This window comes from Bombus affinis, chromosome 3, assembly GCF_024516045.1.
Source record: "Bombus affinis isolate iyBomAffi1 chromosome 3, iyBomAffi1.2, whole genome shotgun sequence".
NCBI lineage: Eukaryota > Metazoa > Arthropoda > Insecta > Hymenoptera > Apidae > Bombus > Bombus affinis.
In genome coordinates this window covers 5,541,534-5,561,684 of record NC_066346.1, presented here as the reverse complement: position 1 = coordinate 5,561,684, position 20,151 = coordinate 5,541,534, and the positions used below count along the sequence as shown (strand labels likewise).

General features: G+C 32.6%; 1 protein-coding gene and 1 long non-coding RNA gene across 10 annotated transcripts in view; both read left to right on the top strand.

The window, feature by feature from the left end:
• LOC126914002 (diacylglycerol kinase theta) overlaps positions 1 to 20,151 on the top strand; it is a 42,918-nt gene that overhangs the window by 13,041 nt on the left and 9,726 nt on the right. For 2 of the 9 annotated variants that reach the window (XM_050717378.1, XM_050717379.1), the window contains exons 3-13: positions 609 to 711; positions 2,785 to 3,005; positions 4,013 to 4,184; positions 9,078 to 9,221; positions 14,785 to 14,916; positions 14,987 to 15,121; positions 18,170 to 18,287; positions 18,383 to 18,570; positions 18,958 to 19,170; positions 19,250 to 19,384; positions 19,677 to 19,851. In XM_050717378.1, coding sequence (XP_050573335.1) covers positions 609 to 711; positions 2,785 to 3,005; positions 4,013 to 4,184; positions 9,078 to 9,221; positions 14,785 to 14,916; positions 14,987 to 15,121; positions 18,170 to 18,287; positions 18,383 to 18,570; positions 18,958 to 19,170; positions 19,250 to 19,384; positions 19,677 to 19,851 — 1,736 coding nt within the window. The remainder of the gene's footprint in view (positions 1 to 608; positions 712 to 2,784; positions 3,006 to 4,012; positions 4,185 to 9,077; positions 9,222 to 14,784; positions 14,917 to 14,986; positions 15,122 to 18,169; positions 18,288 to 18,382; positions 18,571 to 18,957; positions 19,171 to 19,249; positions 19,385 to 19,676; positions 19,852 to 20,151) is intronic. The other 7 variants (XM_050717386.1, XM_050717382.1, XM_050717381.1 and 4 more) reach the window with 6 other exon arrangements.
• On the top strand, positions 15,128 to 16,409 carry LOC126914117 (uncharacterized). The gene is made up of 2 exons (XR_007709563.1): positions 15,128 to 15,822; positions 15,932 to 16,409. It is a non-coding gene; the product is annotated as an uncharacterized LOC126914117 (long non-coding RNA).

The following is a 20,151-nucleotide window of genomic DNA, read 5'->3' as shown; positions in this document are numbered from 1 at the left end:
CTGCGTCAACCTACCAGCTATTTTTTAAAGACTTCCATCGTTGGACCAAACAGATTATTGCCATTTTTAATTTGTGATATTAAAATCCTCCTTGTTGATATTAAAATCCTCCTGTTTAATCATAAAATGATACAGGAATCAGAAAGTCAATAAGAACGTTCTTCTCAAGCTTTCCTCTTTTAATTTCCAAATAGGAATACAATTTTAATAACGTGCAATTGATTGACAATACAGCGACTAAGCGAATATTAAAAACGCTTTCATCTAAAAAATAGAAAATGTAATTTCTCGTGTTCTTCCCCTGTACTCTTCATTTTAAATAGATTCATCTTGTAATCTTTCAACTTGCCTCGTTCCTCTACCCTTTACTCTTCCCTTCTCTTCCTTTATAAAATAGTCGTCGTGAGTAAAAACGTTAAGACTCGCGTTAAATGGTCAATTATTTTTACGGTGGTTATTTTTAAACGGAGTAAAAGTTGCGATCAAATGGGGCGATTTTTGTTCACCTTTAACGCGCAGCTTCCAAGGTGAATAAAACATAGCGAGGTTAAGACGCGCTTTACGAGGCTAACAAAATGAGAAACGAGAGGTTTTTCCATTTGTTGCAGAACCCGGTTGCACACTGTTGGTCAGAACAGGTACATCGTAGAAGAAAATTCTGCAACGTCTGTCGTAAACGGCTCGATGATAATCCATCCATACATTGCGAAAGTAAGCTCATTTTCTACATCTTGTCTTCCTTGTTAATATAAGATTATTTCTTACTGTTTAAATTATGTATATAAAACACAGTGTCAAAATGTCAAAAATGTGGAATCACGTTTCCATATATATTCAATTTCCTGTTGTATTGTACGTTGATTAGGAGTCAACATCCTGGACGTTAACGATAATCAATTTTACTTTAATAGCTGTTTTTAGTAAAAAATTTCTTAATATTACGCAATGTTAATTGTTGATTTTTTGTTGTAAATTTCTTGGATATATGGAACACGTAGTAATTCCAAGCTATTGGCCAATAGTCGATAGTCAGTGTGCTTGTGTTCTATAGATTTATTATGAATAACGTAGAAGCTAGGGCTGCAAACTTTTTCACAGAATCTAACCGACTTCCGTCCGTCAGTTTGCTATAAAAAAAATGACACAATTTAAGAAACATATACTTTGCTTCACGACTATAAGAAAATTTGTTAAAATTCTTTAAAACTATAGACTGGGCGTTACAAAAACTTGAACCTGTCTCATTAGCATTATTCTTTTTGCTGGTAAAATTGATTAGCGACATAAAGTATCGTTATGTTCTAACATAATATCTTGCATGTTTTGGAGAAGAATCTGACGCTGTTGAACCGTGCCACTTTTAAAAGTAAAGCTATGATCGTAAGATATACTCACAGAGTTTCCTACATACACCTACGCAGAGAATTTACATTTGAATTTTTTTTTTTAAATGTCACAAATCGCTTTATTGATTCCTTGTCGTCAATTTTTGTTAAAACGTTGCATCAAATCTGCGACCTATCAGAACACTATAATCGTTACCTTTTTTGCATAAGTATTGAATCGCATATAGATAAGTGATAATTTCGTACTTTTTTCTTACTCTTTTACTTTTAGGGAACAAAATAGATGAGAGTTGCGTGGGAGAATTTTCCTTTTATGAGTGCTTAACGAAAGTAGAGATATCATCACCATTTTTACACTTTGAACCTATCGATGCCAGTGTTATCCTGGCTTCTAACCTTTTCCACTACGATTTATTCACAACGAATACGTGCTTACACATTTCATTTCATTTTTTTCTCCACGTACGTAACGATCTAGAGCAGATGATGTATTTTAGGTTTTACACGATATATCTGAATGAAATGAAATTTTTCTGGTACGCGCAGTAACGCAATAATGTAACGTTACAGAGTAGGAGAATATAAATCCCCTAAGGTGTCTATTTTCATCTCATTAAATCGTAAAAGCTTATTTAACCATAAAAATAAAAAGTAACTTGGTGAAGTTGCACGAAGCAAGGTAAAGCTGTCTACTGTAATTTTTACAGTCAGAATATCGAACGCTTTGATAATTTTCTTACAATTTAAAAAAAAGAAGAATTATATTAAATTTTCCTCAATGAATAATTTTTTCATTATCTTTCTTCTTATTATTTTCCGTTCCTACAACTTTTACAATCGGGCTTACTCTTTGTGTATTTCTTTCGATCGCGTATTCCTTCTCAAGCTTCTACTGAACATTTCAATCAATTTATTATTAAGAATTCTTTCATCGTTCATTACTTTAGCAATATCACAGTTTTATATCTCTAGTACTGTATCATTTTTATTTACACGAAGCATATACACACATAACGTGTAGCATATTTGTTTGCGAACGTGTAAAATAACAATGAAAGTTTAGTGTCTTATCGTTAGTCGGCTTGGCATAGAACGCGTTAACTTTACAGACGAATTTTATGCTATCTCGTTTTGATAAAAATAGCTTCTGTTTTTAGGACAATCTCTTGGGCGACCATACTAATGCATCATAATTTACACGTCACGCATTACGCGTCATATCACACATTCTGTTGCTTGATATATTAAAATCAGTAATCCGTGATTTGTGACTTGTCGAAGCTCGCTAATAATATTGGCGCGATATTACCAAAGAAAGTGTCTCGAGCGATTTAAGAAAAAGAAACAAAACAACTTGATCTTAGAGAAAAGTCGAAATTTTGGAAAGTCCGCGATGTTTCAGCCGAGAGACAGTGATCGATGATACTTGTAATTTCAGTATGCGAGTACTTCGTACACACGGAGTGCCAGGACTTTGCCGTGGCAGATTGCAAGGAGAACGCCACGTATTTACCTGGGAAGGACTTGGCGCAGGTAAAACATACCCATCACTGGCGAGAAGGTAATCTTCCGAGCAGTTCGAAATGCGCTGTCTGCAAGAAAAACTGTGTTTCTGCCGAGTGCCTTTCCGGGTTTCGTTGCGAATGGTGCGGCATGACGGTAAATGTTCTTCCTCTTTTCTAAACTCCCCTTCATCGTTTTACACTTCTCCGCTGTAATCAATGGTGTGCGAAAGTTTCACCGATAGAGTCTTAAATAATTTGTTACGTTTGTAAACAAGTATTAAAATTTTATCTCTCGCGGCGTTAGAATTTCATTTTGTACTGTATAAAACTACAGCAGTTGTTCCTCTTCGAAGCAAGAGTTTAAAAAATGATAAAATCGCCTGGATAACGTCGAACAATGCTTAATTAAAAATAACATTGATCGTTGCCGAATCGAATTAACGAGTGCTCTTGTTAATACAATGAGCGCCGAGCTTTAATAAAAAATATAGATTTGCATAACAAAAGCGTTATTTCTGTTCACGTTGTGTTAAAAGAGACGATGGGTATTTTTGCATATGAAAACGTATAAAAGTAGTTCGCTTTTGTGATTTAGTACGACACGAACATTATGAATTTATTATAGAATCGAATAGCTATGACTTATAAATTTATAAATAGAATCGTTTAAGTCATTGTTCGAATTTGTACAGAATCTTCTTGCCGAGGTAATTTGAATCTTCGCGGAAATAATTATTTTGCGGTACAAATTACAGCAATTATTTAATCAAAAGATTCCTTCTATTCTTGGCTACTCGCGGAGCTTCATTTATATTATAAATACGAAATTAACTTGCAGTTTCCTCGCTTTCTCTTCATATTCAACTCTCGTGCGTCTTTCATTTCCTCAACTTTAATTTGTCGCTTCGTTGTTACACGGACGATGATGTTGGACGATAAAAAAACCGATCATAGCGGGAGAATCTTCGAGAATTCTAAAATATCAAAATATAATTTATTTCCATCTTATCATTTCTATCAGCTATGAAGAAACTATGTCGTAATATTTAACGCTGACTACCCTACATTTTTTAAAGCGTAAGATCATCCTGTACTTTGAAACAATGGTCAATATACTCGTAATAATAATAAATAAGAAATGTAATAATCGTCTGGTTGCAGTTGCACTCTTACTGTTATAAAAATATCCCGCAAGAATGCACCTTTGGGAACTTGGAACCGATTTACTTACCACCACATGCAGTCAGCATTCCACGTACGGAAGTTCCCATGGAGGCCATCATTGGTGTACAAGTACGTCGAAAAGAAGTCCTGGCGCGTGAGTATTCTTGCCGTAAGTGTCTATTGTACAAATATACGTTTCGAATATCGATTAGAGAATGTGTAACACGTGAACGGTTGATGGACGGAAGTAGTGGAATGAAATTATGTTCACGTACGTGTACTGCTAATATGGCTATTATATAAATATGTATATCTTGAATTGTCGATATTGTACCGATTTGTTCGAAATTTTATTTCAAACTATCGATTATGTGTATGTATACGAACGAAAAGGAAAAGGAAAAAGAGAGGAAACGAAGGATCATAAGGGAGAGAACTAGCTTAGAGAATAGCGTGTAGGATGTGTCTCTATGTTTCCTTATAGACGATTAAAGACGATTAAACGATTGCAGAATGTACGCATCTGTAAATGTTCCTATCTGCGCGAACTTAATATATTTATTTGCGTATTTAAATGAATTTATTTTATTTTATTTTTCTTCTATTTTTGCCGCGTACCTAGAGCAATTATTTGGAAGGTTTTATTATTAAATTCAGCCCGTGAGAATTCATTGCATTCTACATATTGATAATATTAGTATATTACACTCAGATAACAAATAATGGCTCAATTAGAGTGTTACGAATTTCATGGTCGATCAATCTTCACGATACATCGAGCACACGTTTTATCGAGTTCCTATAAAATGTCACAGTGTCAATACTTGATGCACCATTTAAGGAAGAAGAACACTGTCATACAAAGATCACATTGTACTCATCGTTAGTACATAATAATTCTGATACTCATAGCAACGATACATTTTAACCAGATAGCCTACTACTACGTTTAGATAGAATAGCCACGTTCTACATGTTTCTTCGTGTGCAAAATAGAATTTTCTTTTCTCACACTGTCGTATTCGCTATATCTTTTGTATTTCGTTCGAACGGTAATTTATACGTATATATATACACGAGTTTTATATATAAGATATAGGTATACAAGATTATATATATATACATATATACGAGGATTAAATGAAAAATAATGCCTACGATTTTATAATTTATTAATAATTGTCAGTATATATCGAATTTTATGTGTATATGTATACATTGTATTTAGTAGGGATATTAAGAAACAAATATTAAGACAATTAACAATTGTACGATAAAATTATGTAGTTATAGTTTGTATGTTTATTATTATAGTTTGCAAATAGAGTAGATACATAAAGTATAGATTATTTCAAATGAAAAAATAGTCGCAACTATCGAAATTTCTTTATTTACTCTTTAAAGAAACGATTTTATCGTAGGTTTATGTAATTTATATAATTCAATTTTAATTACTCCTTTTTAAAAATATTTATATGTATTGGTAAGATAAATAAATAAGTAATACTGGCATTTACTGGAAAATATTAACGGGACAGATTGCGTAGGTCTTTTGCTCTTTCTTTACCCAAAGTGTTACTTAATAACGAGATTACTCGTTTTAACAACACGATCAAACATAATCAATGTAACACGATCAAATGTAAGAAATTGATCTTCGACATTTCATTCTATCCTTCGCATGGCTCAGAATTGGTTCTATGCACATATTTTCCGACTGTGCTCGAAATTGAAGGACGCAGTTTAAATTCGAAGAATTGTCCGCGAAATTACATAATTTTTAAAACGTTTTTGCGCGATGATAAGAAACGATGCCACAGGAAAGTCAGCTATCGTAGAAAAGTATGAACGAATGAAATGATAATTATCTTTTATTCAAACGTTAGGGATTAGTATATTTCGATTCCTCACGAAATTATAAAATCGAACACATTACTTTCCATTCAATCCATTCGTGTACTCGTATTTATAAATATACAGATCTATAGAAACAGATCTATTTTAATTCGGCAAACCTATATCGTGAAATTTCCAAACATTTATTCGTGCGTATGTTATCCCATAAATTCTATACGATAATGTTTATTATCTTATATAGTAAAACATTAACGACGAAGAAGAAACGAAAGAAACTAGGAGGAGCAATATAAGATAATTTTCATTATTTGTATTGTTACAACCTATATTAAATATATATCTATATGTATGATGTACCATCGACTTTTAGACATAAATATCTTTTGCATGGTATTTAGCATTTGCTCATTCGTTCGCGTGTATAAAAGTACATACATATATATACTACTTTCTCGAAATTTATGATATATATATATATATATATATATATATGTATTTGTGTATATATATATATATATATTATAATATACATATACGTATTTTCCTTCAGAGCATGCGATGTACGATCCGTTGGATAAGAAAAATAATCCCACTCGTGTTTTTTAACTCTCGAACACGTTTCTGTCACGTTCAGTCTGTGGTACAAAAGGCTATCTTGTGTCTTATTTATTTTTCCCACTCTTTACTCGAGTATTTTTACGAGAAAGTCCGTTATCCAACTTCCTGCCAGATTATTACTGTTTCTCTCTAGTGATCATTATACGTATATACGTGTCTTTTGTAACTATTTACCACAGCCGTCTTCCAGTTTCTCGCACTCTCAGCTTTCCACGCATCGATCGGGAAAAAAGATTCGCGAAATTGGAAATATCAGCCACGATTGGCTAGCTCGCTGTGGTTATTCAGAGTAAAAACATTTTCGCGAAATTCAGCGGCTCATGGCCTTATTCCGATTGCTACGCGTGATATCGAACGCGTGAGAAAAGACACGAAATGGTTTTGTGGGATGCTAACATCGAAATTTCTGATTATCGAGCAAATTGAGAAAACACCGGTAACACAAATGTTATAGGTTGCGTTACGTATATATCAAATATTCGCTGTGTATATTGGCTTGCGAAACGTTATTAAAATCACTATTGGAACTCTATAGAAAGATACTTTCGAAAATTTATTCTTATTCGAAGAAAATATACGCACGGTGGAAGTTATACTTCGGCAACAAAAAGTTTATTTGAAGGATCGACAAGCAGGTAATCGTCTTTGCCAGGATAAGTAATATTTATTGTTACGTGTTAACGAAGATTATGACGAGAGACAAATATTTTTCAAGCATTTTTATGTTTTACAAAGAACGTATTAAGTGTTTTATACCACAGTGGCAAACTCGTAGAAATATTATCTATATTTAGGCCAAGACGTTAACATTATTTATGTGTAAGTGTTAAAATACCGAAAGCTCGTTAAACATGTTGTTATACTACTTCACTTATATATTACCAATACATACATTACAATTTACAGTACATTCGATTCAACGCGTTTCTTACCGTAATATTTGTTAAAAAAAAAAACGATTTTCAATGTTGAATTTTTCCAATACAAGTTTTGCGATCAGAGTATCTAGTTTGCATATATTTGCAAACGTTATAGCTTCTGTGGCTGTTGCTGTTATTAATCGCTATTCTCAGTGTGCTTTCAATAGGCGTAATGACATTTACGATTATTATATCGATTCACGTGGCTTTACAAATACAGTTACACGGGTTGCCAATATCGTTGCTAAGACACTTAGGAAAATCAAAACTATGATTCTAAAATCGTATAAAGTCAGTTTCAGATTTACTTAAGAACGAGGATGTACATGTAAATACTTCATTTATAGCATATACGAGATAAATGTTTAAGTCGTTAATGTATGATAGTTTTATTAAAGGTTAAATTAGAAATATAAATTAAGGATTTGCGTTAAAGGTGTTATTAAATGCAGAGCTAAAATTTTTTATTTTTATCGGTTAATTTAGTTTTTTTTATGCTTTTTTTTTCTTTAGAAAAATATTTGTGATGAGTATTGTGTGTATAAAATAGCGATGAAGTAGTAAATAATGGCGATTAAATAAAAATTTGTGATGCTGTGTACCGCATCACGCCGAGTGTTTGCGATTTAAACGTTGGCACGTTGATTTCACGTTTGTCGATGATTTAATTAAAAGCGAATTAAAAGCAGAAACATGTAATAAGTACTGGTCAATTTTCTGCTATCTTTATCGCTAAATTTATGATCAATCTATGAAAATTCCGAATATAATCAAGATTTTTGTTCGTGGTTATAATACTTATAAAATATACGTACGTATATCCGAAGAAGATTAATATGTTCAACTATAATCGAATATTTTTATTGTCGTCTTTGACTCGAGGAATTTCGGATTAAGCATGAATCAAAAACTTTATACATACGCGTGTAGTATTTCTATATAAGATACAATATAGAAATTAACGTTTATAAATAAGAAGATTCTAGGAAGATTATTATTCTTTCGAGTTGTATTCTTTGAGAAACAAGGGTACTTCTACCGATAGAAAAATTATTGAAATCATATTGAACAATTCTATCAGAACTTTCTTACTGTACACTATATTATAAATCGTAACGAACGTCAGCACTTTCTAGCTCGATAATTTACAAACTCGTAACATCAGCGAATCGACAAGTTACAAGAACAGTGGATTGAAGATTTCTATTGCGCGAACAGAACATTTACAATTTTATAACTATGTGTCAGATACGACGATCGACTTTGCAGTTTACAATTTTCAGATTTCACGCGTTCTGCTATCGATCTTACTATTATTCTGTAAGAGAAATTATATCGATAACCTGTAACTTGTAAACGTGTGCTGATAAGAATGATTAGCTCAGGTGTAGCAAAATCCACGAAGAAAGAACGGCAACGCAAGAGAGAATAACAATATTCCTGAAATTGTTATAACCAACTACGTTACAAATAATTGATCGCGTTTTAATCTGTCGATAAACGCGGAATATCGCGCACGATTAAATCGCAGTCACCCGGCGTTTATGTGTCTTTTTCTATATATGAGGTCAGAAGGGAAAAAGGGAAAGGAATTGTGTAGAGATCAGAGACTTGTATAATGGTAAACGTATAAAAAAACTCGGTCTACCGTTTGCTTCTATTTGAAGATAACATCGGAGAGCAATTCGATTTCGCTGAGAGTGAACAAATTGGGGCTGCAGGCCGCCTAGCCGAAGCTTTGAGGCGCCTTTCACTAGTTTTGCCACGTAGCTGCCATGGAAATTGTCATGCTTCCCCTCCTTATGTTCGAGGTATCTAGAATATTACCATCATCTGACATTCATCTGTGTGAGCATAATCGATGTTGAGATGTTAGCGCGAAACCGGAAACCGGACGGAACGGAACTTGCCGTAGCGATTAATTGTTTCTTTTTTTTTTTCTTTTTTTCTTTTATATTATACATTCAGCTTATTTTCCTCTTAATTGTACTCTTCTCCTCTTTCTATTCTATCTCTTCCTTCATTTCTTCTCTTTTCTCTCGCTCACGCGCTTTCTAACATTTTCTCCTTCGCCTCAAACTCTGTCGCTTATTTTCTTATTCTCTTTTTTTCTTTCTTTCGCTGGATCTTTAACGATGAAAGAAAATTGTATACTCACGATGAAGCGTCTTTTTCTTTATTTCACCTTTTCGGTACTAGCAGAGGTTTGAGATATTGGTAGGTAAGCGTGGATGTGATTTCTGTTTCATTCACGCAACTATAAGATGTTATTTCAGCTGAATAATCCGATATTCTACGAAAATAGTGCGGAAAACGTATAAGTTACATATCGAGCGCGTATTTGAGCTGAGTCTATGTTCGGATCTAGTGGAATTGGAATATAATATGACGTAAGAAGATTTTGACGCATTTGTAAGAAGTTTCATTTTTAAATATGTCATAGTTTCGCATCTGATTTCCAATGAAATTAAAACATACGTGATATTACGCGAGTTTTGTGAGAAACAGTGTTTATAGCAAACGTTTTGTAATGTTTCGATGAAAGTTTCTGTATTGATCCTAGGCATTCTCGATGAGAGAAGCTGTATGTTTAACATTATGCAATTTGACATTTTTGTTTTAAAAAAGCGAACGCTCTTTACGTTGTAACAATTTCGACGCTTTGCATCTTGGGTTGGTTCTGACCTTTCTGCTTGTTAACGTGTCGATAGTTCGAGAGTCGCTTTAAACCTTTAGTTCACGCGATCCGAACTTTTTCAAGGTCCGCTTCAATCAAATTTTACTGATAAACAATGTCAACGTATTAATAATCAGACGAAATCTCCCTTTTGTGCATTTTAATGTTAACAGGAGGATCATAAAGGTTCTATTGAAATTCTTTTCTGAATCCTGTGATCCCCGTTTGCTCCTGAACTTCTTGCGGATGTCACTGATAACAGGAACATTATCTATGAAACTTATAGATACGTAGCGATAACTATATTAAATTTATTACTTAGAAATTGAAAGTTAATTTACTTTTACGTAATGATCGGATGAATATGCGAAATAAGCTTTTAGAAGTATCAAGAGCAGTAAGTATGGCGTTTGTTTTTTTTACGTAATTAAATTTAATAATCAGATGAATTTATTCATAGTTCACAAGAGAAAAACAATAGCATTATGTTTAACAGTTTTTTGTGATAGTATTTTGTGATAGTTTTTAATAATGCAGTACCGAAAGGGTTGACAATTTGATCTTATTTTACAATAAAAGAGGATATCTGGAAATGCTGCTTTTTAAATCAATAATTTTATCTTGTTTAAGGTATTTATTCGAAGCACTGCAATTAATGCGCTTGCTTTGATTGTATGAACTTTTTGTGTTTAAGATGGCGTAAGTTTTATACATTACTGTAAAATATTAATTATAAATCGTAAGCTATATAACTATACATAAGCATTTAACGTATTACAAAATTTTAACAGTATTCCCTGATTATAAGCAAAAACACGTAACTTCAAATTACATATAAAAAGCATGTATGATACTATATCATCGATTAAACGTTAATTAAAACGACGGTATTAAACCGATGATATATTTCTTATTGGAATACTCACAAAACATGTAGTATAATAATACTACAAACATTATGAAAACCACGTTTTATTCCACATACTTAATATCAAAGTTTTATTGTCGTTTATGACAATGTTAAAATGTTATTTTATCATTACGTGTATTACAATCTTATGGTTTTACGTCATTGCAAAAACAACAAATTTGAAAAAATGATGACAGATGGGTATTATTGTTTAAAATATTTAAGAAACAATGCAAATCATCGTTGCATAATATAATAAAACATCTCGTTCCCGAGCATTGCAAAAAGTAGTGCGGAAAATTAAAGATGTTTTCATTTTAGTAATTTAATAATTCAATAACTTTTTTATTTGAATCTAATAATTTTTTAATTCAAATTTGATAATTTAATAATTTCTTTAAGATTCTTATGTGTAATCTCATATATATGTTTATATAAAGTTACATGATTCAATATTTTTCTAAATTCAGTATCTTGAACCACTGAATTTTTCTTGGTTTTGGCGTACACATATAAGGAATACATTATCGTTTTACTAAAACCTTGATCTGCATCGAATATGCATATACTGCTACATAATCAATACGATAAGATCGTTGAACAAACATTTAAAAAATTACAAATCGATTTATACAAAGATATTTCAATGTTTTTATAAATTTAATACAATTCATCGTTTGGATGAATATTAATTCTATCAACTTTAATTCCATTTTACGAATCAGTGCACGATAAAATTAGATAACACAAATTTAACTCCACCCTTCTGTAGCATAATTTCGTCTAAAGCTGAATTAATTAATACTAATACTATCCGGCATATAATTAACGAAACAATAACTATTGTTATAAAAGAAAACAAATAATAATTAGTCTAATAAAATATTTGTCAAAGATTTTCCACACGAATTAACTATCTTCATAAGTACATTACCAATTTGTTTCAAAAAGTATAATGAATATTTTTTTTATTGTAATAATAAAAGAAACTGAATCATGCCGTGTTATCTCTCTGCTCACAACTGCCAAAACAATAATTATTTTTAAAAGAAGCAGATAATTAATGCAACTAAAGTACCCTTCAAAGATTTACTATACGAACTAACTTCCTTAATAAACATATTATCAACGTTTCAAAATATAAGGAAGATTATCGTATTAAACGAAATAAACACAATCGCGTTATTTATTTTGCCTCTACTTACACCTAACAAGGCAATTATCATTTAAAAGACAGTAAATAATAATTAATCTAATAAGAAATCCTTTAAAAGTTTGTTTATATGAATTAATCTTCTTAACAATGTATAAAATAAGACATAATCGCGTCATTTATTTTTCTCTCCAACACGTAAAATCTCGTGTTACAACTACACGCTAATACTTTCTGATGACGCATATTAACCGAGCGATTTACATTTCAACGGGCGTAGGATGCAATCAAACGATTGGAAAAAGAAAAGAAAAGAAAAAACAAAGAAAAAGTCGTATCTCACGTCACGTTGATCTCTATGAATGTTTGTTATTTCGTTCTCTTTAACATTTACGTTTCTAGCATGTGTGTATGTGTTGCTTCTCGGTGCATGTACTGTCACACACACACACACACACACACACACTCAGCCCTCTGGATGCTATGACGAGTACCCGTGACGCTTGTCACAACACTATGCAGTGCAAATGAAGTTGCAAGAATGCTACTGTGAATAAATCTTCCTATCATGTGTGTTCTGCAAACCCATCGTGCCCGATGGTAAGAGGTGTCACTTATTATTCTTCGAACTTTCTTTGAAAGAAAATGTGAAAGTGCCAACATTTTTGCATTGTAGCGCAGTATATGTAACACCTTAGTTCGTTCCTTTTCTATCCGCCTTCGTTCCTTTTTCTTGCCTTAATACATCTCACATGAGTATGATCATTGCAGCAATTATCGCACAGAAACAATGCACCTTGTAGAACGTCTGAAGTATTTAGTGCATAATAATATCGTATTCGTTCTCATATCTCGACTCGAGTGGAATTGTGCCGATTTGAATGCGTCGAACGCGTTAATTGCAATTCTATCCCTCATTGGTGATCTTTTATTTATTTGTTGCCCGTACGATTCATAGTGCGGAGGATTGTTTAGCCCGTAATCAAAATTCATCAAAGAAGCGAGAAGGAATAGAAATATCGAATTTATCGAAATTAGAACACGGACTCGCTTTAAGTTTCTTCCTTATTTATTACTTTCGTAAAATAAACGAAACAGACTTTTACAACTGCTTCGTCTGACATACATAAAATAGCCTCGAGACAAAATTATGCACTAAAGTTTCAGAACATCTCACATCGTAAGCTTCACTGATATTACGTAATCCAAGCCACCATGTGTCGATATCAAATTGATTCAGTTCCGTATACTAGCGCTTCAATAATAGCAATAATACCAATCTGTAGTACCTTTGGTACAAACGTCCAAATCGGATGACACGTTTGATCCGCTGTACTTCCGTATGATTCCCGTAAAAGAACTTTGAACCCGGAAAGTGTCATAGCTACTTTCTATAGATGCTTTCTTACCATACACCATTAATGTTATCTGAGTAATGATTGCCAAGCGTATAAATATATTTATATATATATATATTTACATATACATATATATGTGTATATATATATACATATATTGCATCTTTTAACGGTAGTTGAAAAAAAAACAATAAACGATACGATGCATTTATCTTACACCTAAGTACAGTAGTGTTTGCTTAAATTACAATAAGTCGAGAATTTATATCGTAATTCTCACCAAACAGGTATAGTGATTTCGTTCTGGAAGAACTCTTGAATCTGTTGACGAGAGAAAAAGAAATGAATCCAGCGAGAACAGGGGAGAAAGATATGACAATGGATCATTCCATAAGTAATATGGTTATTTGCATAATTTTATAACGTAAATATTATATCGTATTCATTGGTGAATAATGTGTTGTCTGAATTTGTTGATAACAAATAGGAAGAATTTTATAGCATAACTAGCCGAAGAATGACAGATAGTTACTGTTCGATTTTAGAAATTCAGAATGTAAGACAAAAGAAGAAATTATTTATGGAGAGATCCTTTCTTGCACGATAATTTACCAATGGTAATTCGATACTAATAAATCGACAAGTTGAACGTTTTCAATTCTAGACTTCCTTTTCATAATTTCATAATTCCTTTGTCAGATACGGTAATTATAATGAATAATTTCTTATCCGTAATCTTCGCTAGTAATTTACTAAGTAATACAATTTACTATGAAACTTTCCACTGTCAAGCAAGAGTATTTATCAATATTAGTAACTCGTAACCTGTGACTTGTGTAAAATTATTAAGAGTCCCCTGATATATCTCTCCCTTACTCTCGCTGTAATTAATTCGTTCCTCGTCGATAAGTTTACGCTACGATCGCAGCAATGCGTCCTTCTTACTAACAAAAGATCTGAAGAACGACGTAGCAATTGTCGTGAGTATCTTTGTATCTGTTTCTTTCGACGTATTCGTGAAAACGTTAGGTTGATCGGAAAACGCATTCGCTGTAATCGTAATCTTAAACTACACTGGCAGAGAGTAGAGTATGAGAGAACGAGTTCGAAACACCGAACAGACGTTCCAGTTAACCACCGTAACAGCTTTATTGGAATTTAAACGTGCGCTACTGTATCGCGATGTGCTGTACGATGCTATTAAGTTCACCAGCTGATACGTCAGTGAGCCTGACTCGCCTAAGCTACAGGAACGAACATCCGATTTCTTTTACAGCGCGAAGCATATCGGAAGAGTTTAGCAGCGGAGATACAAAGTATCGTGACAATGGCGAATCAACGAGTAGCACGCACAGTCGTGATCCGCGTTCTCCAAAGGAGAAAGAAGATAAAGAAAGAGGTGACGAAGGTATTTCAATACGTTTCATGTGGCTGATCCTCCATGGTCGACCTGTTACCGATCTGCCTTATTTTTATAGAGATGGTCAAAGTGTACGATGGCGACAATTCCCTCAGACGACGGATATTTCGCGTGATCTCGGTGCCCCGGCAAGCTACCACCGAACAGGTCCTGACATCAGCACTTCGTGCATTTCACATTACGAAAGATCCTAGTACGTATGAGATATCTTCTCTTAACCCTCTAGCCGCGACTGATCTTCATATTAGAAAATCATAATCGTTGTAACCGTAGTGTTAAATTACCCTGGTGGTGAGTATGAGTTCGAGACACCGAGTAGAGGTGATTACATTTACAACTGTAACAATTTTATTGGAATTTAAACGTACGTGTATCATAACGCCTTGTAGGAATTTTCTGTACAAAAATCGTTTAAAGTTCTATAGGTTTATCATAAGGATAATAACGTGACCTGGCGAAATTTGCAGAATAAATAGATATATTTATTAATGGGACATGTAGATGTGATTTGAGCATCGCCCACGACTGGAAGATTAATCTTTCCGCTCTGGAGTGCATACGTCATAGAGGAACATTCAAAAGTACAAAATATAAAGCTAGAAATTGTTAAGCTTTATAATTATCAGAACGACATATGAATCGTTATGTATCTTCCGCTTGTCAAATTTATTATACGAGCAGCACTATACTAACTATGTTAACCAATAGGTGAATCCAAAATCCATACGAAACGACTTGTTTTAAAATTTGGAAAACGACATAGTTGTTGAAGCACATCGAGTAAAAATGTTGCCGTGCAAGGTAACATAAAAGACAACGTGCACACGAGCATTGTTTATAATCTTGGATTACATGAAAATATAGTATTGTAGCGCTGGATGATTACGTTACGGAGTATGTACCAAATAATATACAGATATATAGGTATAAAATATCTAAAACAAGATACTAAATATTATAATAAGTGAAAGAAATTTCTATATATATATTTCATTTTTTTTAGTAATTTTCATGAAATTATGAATTTGCATGGAGATCAACAGACTGTTCATTAGTGCAATTAACAGGAGATAATTAATGAGGAACACGGAATATTTCTAGTGTTTTAGTTTCGTGTTTGTTGAGTCTTCCTTTTTTGGATACAAGACTTGACGAATTAAAAGTGTTTCTTTTATTTTACTCTTTTATGTGATTTTTGACTCTGAGAATGGAACACTTGTAGTACACTGTGCAGTGAAATGGTAATAATTAATGAACAGTGTTTACTAATAAAGTTAGAATATGGCAAAAAACTATGACAAATGAAAATGCTATGACAATCGCGGTTTACCTTTTTTGTGTGAGTGTTAGTTTGTTTATTCTCTTTATTAGGAAAAGTCCAGTCATAATTTAACATATATAAAAAGTTAAACAAATTAATTCTGTATCACGAATGTAAATTAAACTTTGCTCTAGACTCTGAGAAATGGGTTTCCTCTAAATATATATTTTAATTTCAAACTATAATAGAACGAAGTGTTATTATAAAAACGAGATTTCAGAATGAATCGCATCTGTATTAACGTGGCCCACTGTATTTATTTTTGGTGTGTTCTTTGAATTTTTCCATCGATAACAAATTGTTTAACTTTGAGAAACACACGAAATAATCGTTATTTATATGCCTCCTCTTTTGTTTCAATTTCTTGCGAGTGATTCCGTTAAAACGAGAATAAAATTCGGAACAAATTCAAGTCAAAATTATTCGAAGACTGTGGCAGGATTAAAGGAAAGAAAAGAAATAATCGTAAAGAAGTTTTATCGCCAATTTATGTTAATAATTTTCAATTAGATTTACATGTATATTTGTTATCAGCAATTCTAATCATTTTATTAATGTTATATAACGAATAAATGTGTGACTACCGAACAGATTTTCAAATAAATATTACACTGTCAGGGAGAGCATATTCGTCGAGAGTATATTGATAAGGCTTAACACATTGTGAATTGTTTAGAAAAATGATGTTTTTAGGAACAAATTTGCACGCATATACGTGCGTCAATAGCATTTACGTGAACTCAATCTGTCGGATGTATCTATACGCCCACAGTAACAAAACAGTTGACCATTATATTTTACTCCTACGTAAAGATCAAACTGACAACTGCAAACAGAATAGTTTTGTATCAATGGAATTGTTCTTCTGTCATACATTTCATGCTAAATGTTTGTCTCTTCCTCTATCTGCAAACTCAATTAGAGATGGAATCCCGTTAATTCTAAACTGCGAATAGATGAAAAAAAATATAATATTTCTATATTCGATCATGCTATTGTCCCGAGTGAACAATTGAAGATATTGTTTAGATTTCAATTTCATACCACTTGATTTCGGAATGTTACGATTAATTCAAAAAGATCATGACGTATTAATTACGATAATATTATAATTATTCTATTTGACAGCACTTTCTGCTTAAAATGTTTTTCAAAAGTATTTCCTTATTTGAAGCTTAGCGCCTCGTTATAAAATATCTCGTTATTATTCGAGAGTAGAAAATATTCTATTTACCATCGATTGAACAAAGTGAATAAACATCAAAAATTTAATAATTGCTATGTTACTACGACTTCTTAATAATAGCTTCAAGCAATATCATATAATGGAAAAAATCTTTATTGTAATCGGTGATGAGAAATTTACATTTTGATATTGAAATCCCCCTACAAATTATATCGGAGTTAATATCTTTAAAAGAAACGTTCTCTCTTAAAATTTTCACGTACTTTCATTGAAATTCATTTCAAGGATTATCTCGCTCTAATTGAAAGATTATATTTCTTTCATCTGTATTTTAAATAATTACAATTACATTCCTATTATATATATATATTTCGTAAGCATATTTCACTTAAATTTCTTAACTTATCGCAATTATATTTCAATTGTATAATCTCTATAATCTAATCTGATTTCTGTATTTCTATCTAATTTCTCTATTAATATTATTAATGGTAAATATGTATCAACGATACTACACATCTCATTATAGCTAAAACAGAAAGAAATTAAACAAATACATTGCAATTATATTCCAATTATATCTTCTATGATCTAATCTAATTTCTGCATTTCTATCTAATTTTTGTATTTATACTGTTGATGATAAATATGTATTAATGATAGTACACATTGTATTATAATTGAAACGGCAAGAAGCTTAACAGTACACATTTCTATTTGCTCAAAAAATTCAGCCAACTTTTACCTCACCGACCTGTATGCCACGGATGAGACTGAATTATGCGATCCAACTCCGGTTCTAAACTTGAATCGCAGAGAGGGCAAACGTCCGGCTGTCTTCTTACGGTTCAAGTAAGTTTCGATCTAGAAACTTTGCAACGTGTTCCATAATAATCCAACACAATCGAAAACATTACAAACATTGAAATATGACTTGATAATTTCAGGGATAGCGAAAGCGGACAGGTACGCGTCTATCCAGGCAAACTACAGGTGTCAGAGTCGTTCTGTATGGTGTCTGTCACAGAAGCAACAACTGTTGCGGACTTAATCGAAGAAGCGCTTCAGAAGTTCGGTTTGCAAAATTTTAAATCGGAAGATTACAGATGCAGCGAGATTCTTCTGGATCGCGGTGGTAAATCTCAAATTCAATCTGAAATTCTAACTCGCTGTATGAAAAATTGCATTCACAGTAGAATTGATTAGTTAGTAAACATTACTGGCGATGAAACTAGACTAGATATATGTCTGAAGATATAATTTAATTCCTCGTTCCTTTCATATATTCGTGCGCATTTTTGTATATCTGCTGAAAACAGATATATAACAGTTATTTTACGGAACTAGAATCTGAAAGCCACAAGAGAAAATAATAGTTACCATATTTCAAATTGAAATAGATCTTTTTATTGTTGCTTTGTTATAACTAAAGATATTCACAAACTTGTGGATTGATTCGATGCTATTTGATAATTATAATCAGACATAATTCTATAGAAAAATTGTTATTACGTTTATCTAGTCACTGAAAGAGTTTTGGCTCGTGACGAGAAGCCATGGGAAATCATGAAACAACTGGGCCAAGATTCGATCAGGCAAATGGAGTTGATGCGATTTTACCTTCAGCTGAAGCAAGATCCCCATGGCCCTAATTTAGCTTTGTTCGTCGGCAATTTGCCACCAAATCTCTCCGAAAGGTGTTACGAAAACATGTTGACCGATTTCTTAGGCAAAGGTAATTCTTTCAATATCTAAACAATACTTTACGATAATTTATTTCACGTGTAACGATCACTTGTTTCGCACATTTTCAGAAAATAAATTCTCCTTTATCGGTCCAATATACTATGAATATGGCTCGATGGTAATCATTTACGAGGACTCGAACAAGGCAGTCACGGCGTTGTATACGTTGAGAGAATCGAAATATGAGGACAAACATCTTTTAGGTATTTTTATTCTATCTAGTTTAATTAATTCATTGGCATGCACAGTCTACCTGTGGCTTCTTGGTAAAATGTAGTTTATTAATTCTCATTCTTTCTAACGTTTCGCACTTCACACGTAGGAAAACTCTAAATGAGAATTGCGGACAGAAAAACAAAATGTTGAGAAAAAATTTAATAAGACATTCTGAAATATCTAGCCATTAAAATATTAATATGGCAATGAGTTAACATTATACATGTATGTATAAATACCTTTTGTACTATAATCGCCATAATATTTTTGTTGTTGTAGTCATGCTACTACCAAGTATCGAGCCAAGCATGGTGCCCCCAGGGGTACAACCTTTACTCGTTTTCGTGAACGTGAAATCTGGCGGTTGCCAGGGACTTCAATTGATCTCCAGCTTCCGAAAACTTTTGAATCCGTATCAAGTGTTTGATCTCGACAATGGAGGTCCACTTCCTGGGTATGCAAAGAACAAACTATACAATTCTAAAAGTGTTTGATAGCTCACTTCTGAATTAACAGGTAGATACTCGTAATATCTATCTGAATATACTTACTTAATATTTACCTACAGTTTATGTTAAAAATACAATGTCATATCTATTTCGTAATTTATAATATACGTTGAATATTATAGAATACTTTGTTGGCAGTTTACCAGATTTTAGAAGTATTATGAAACAACATACCTTAAGAATAGTTAAAACGTGCAATTGTAAACGAATTAAGATTGATTTGAAAAGATCTGGTAGAATTTAAA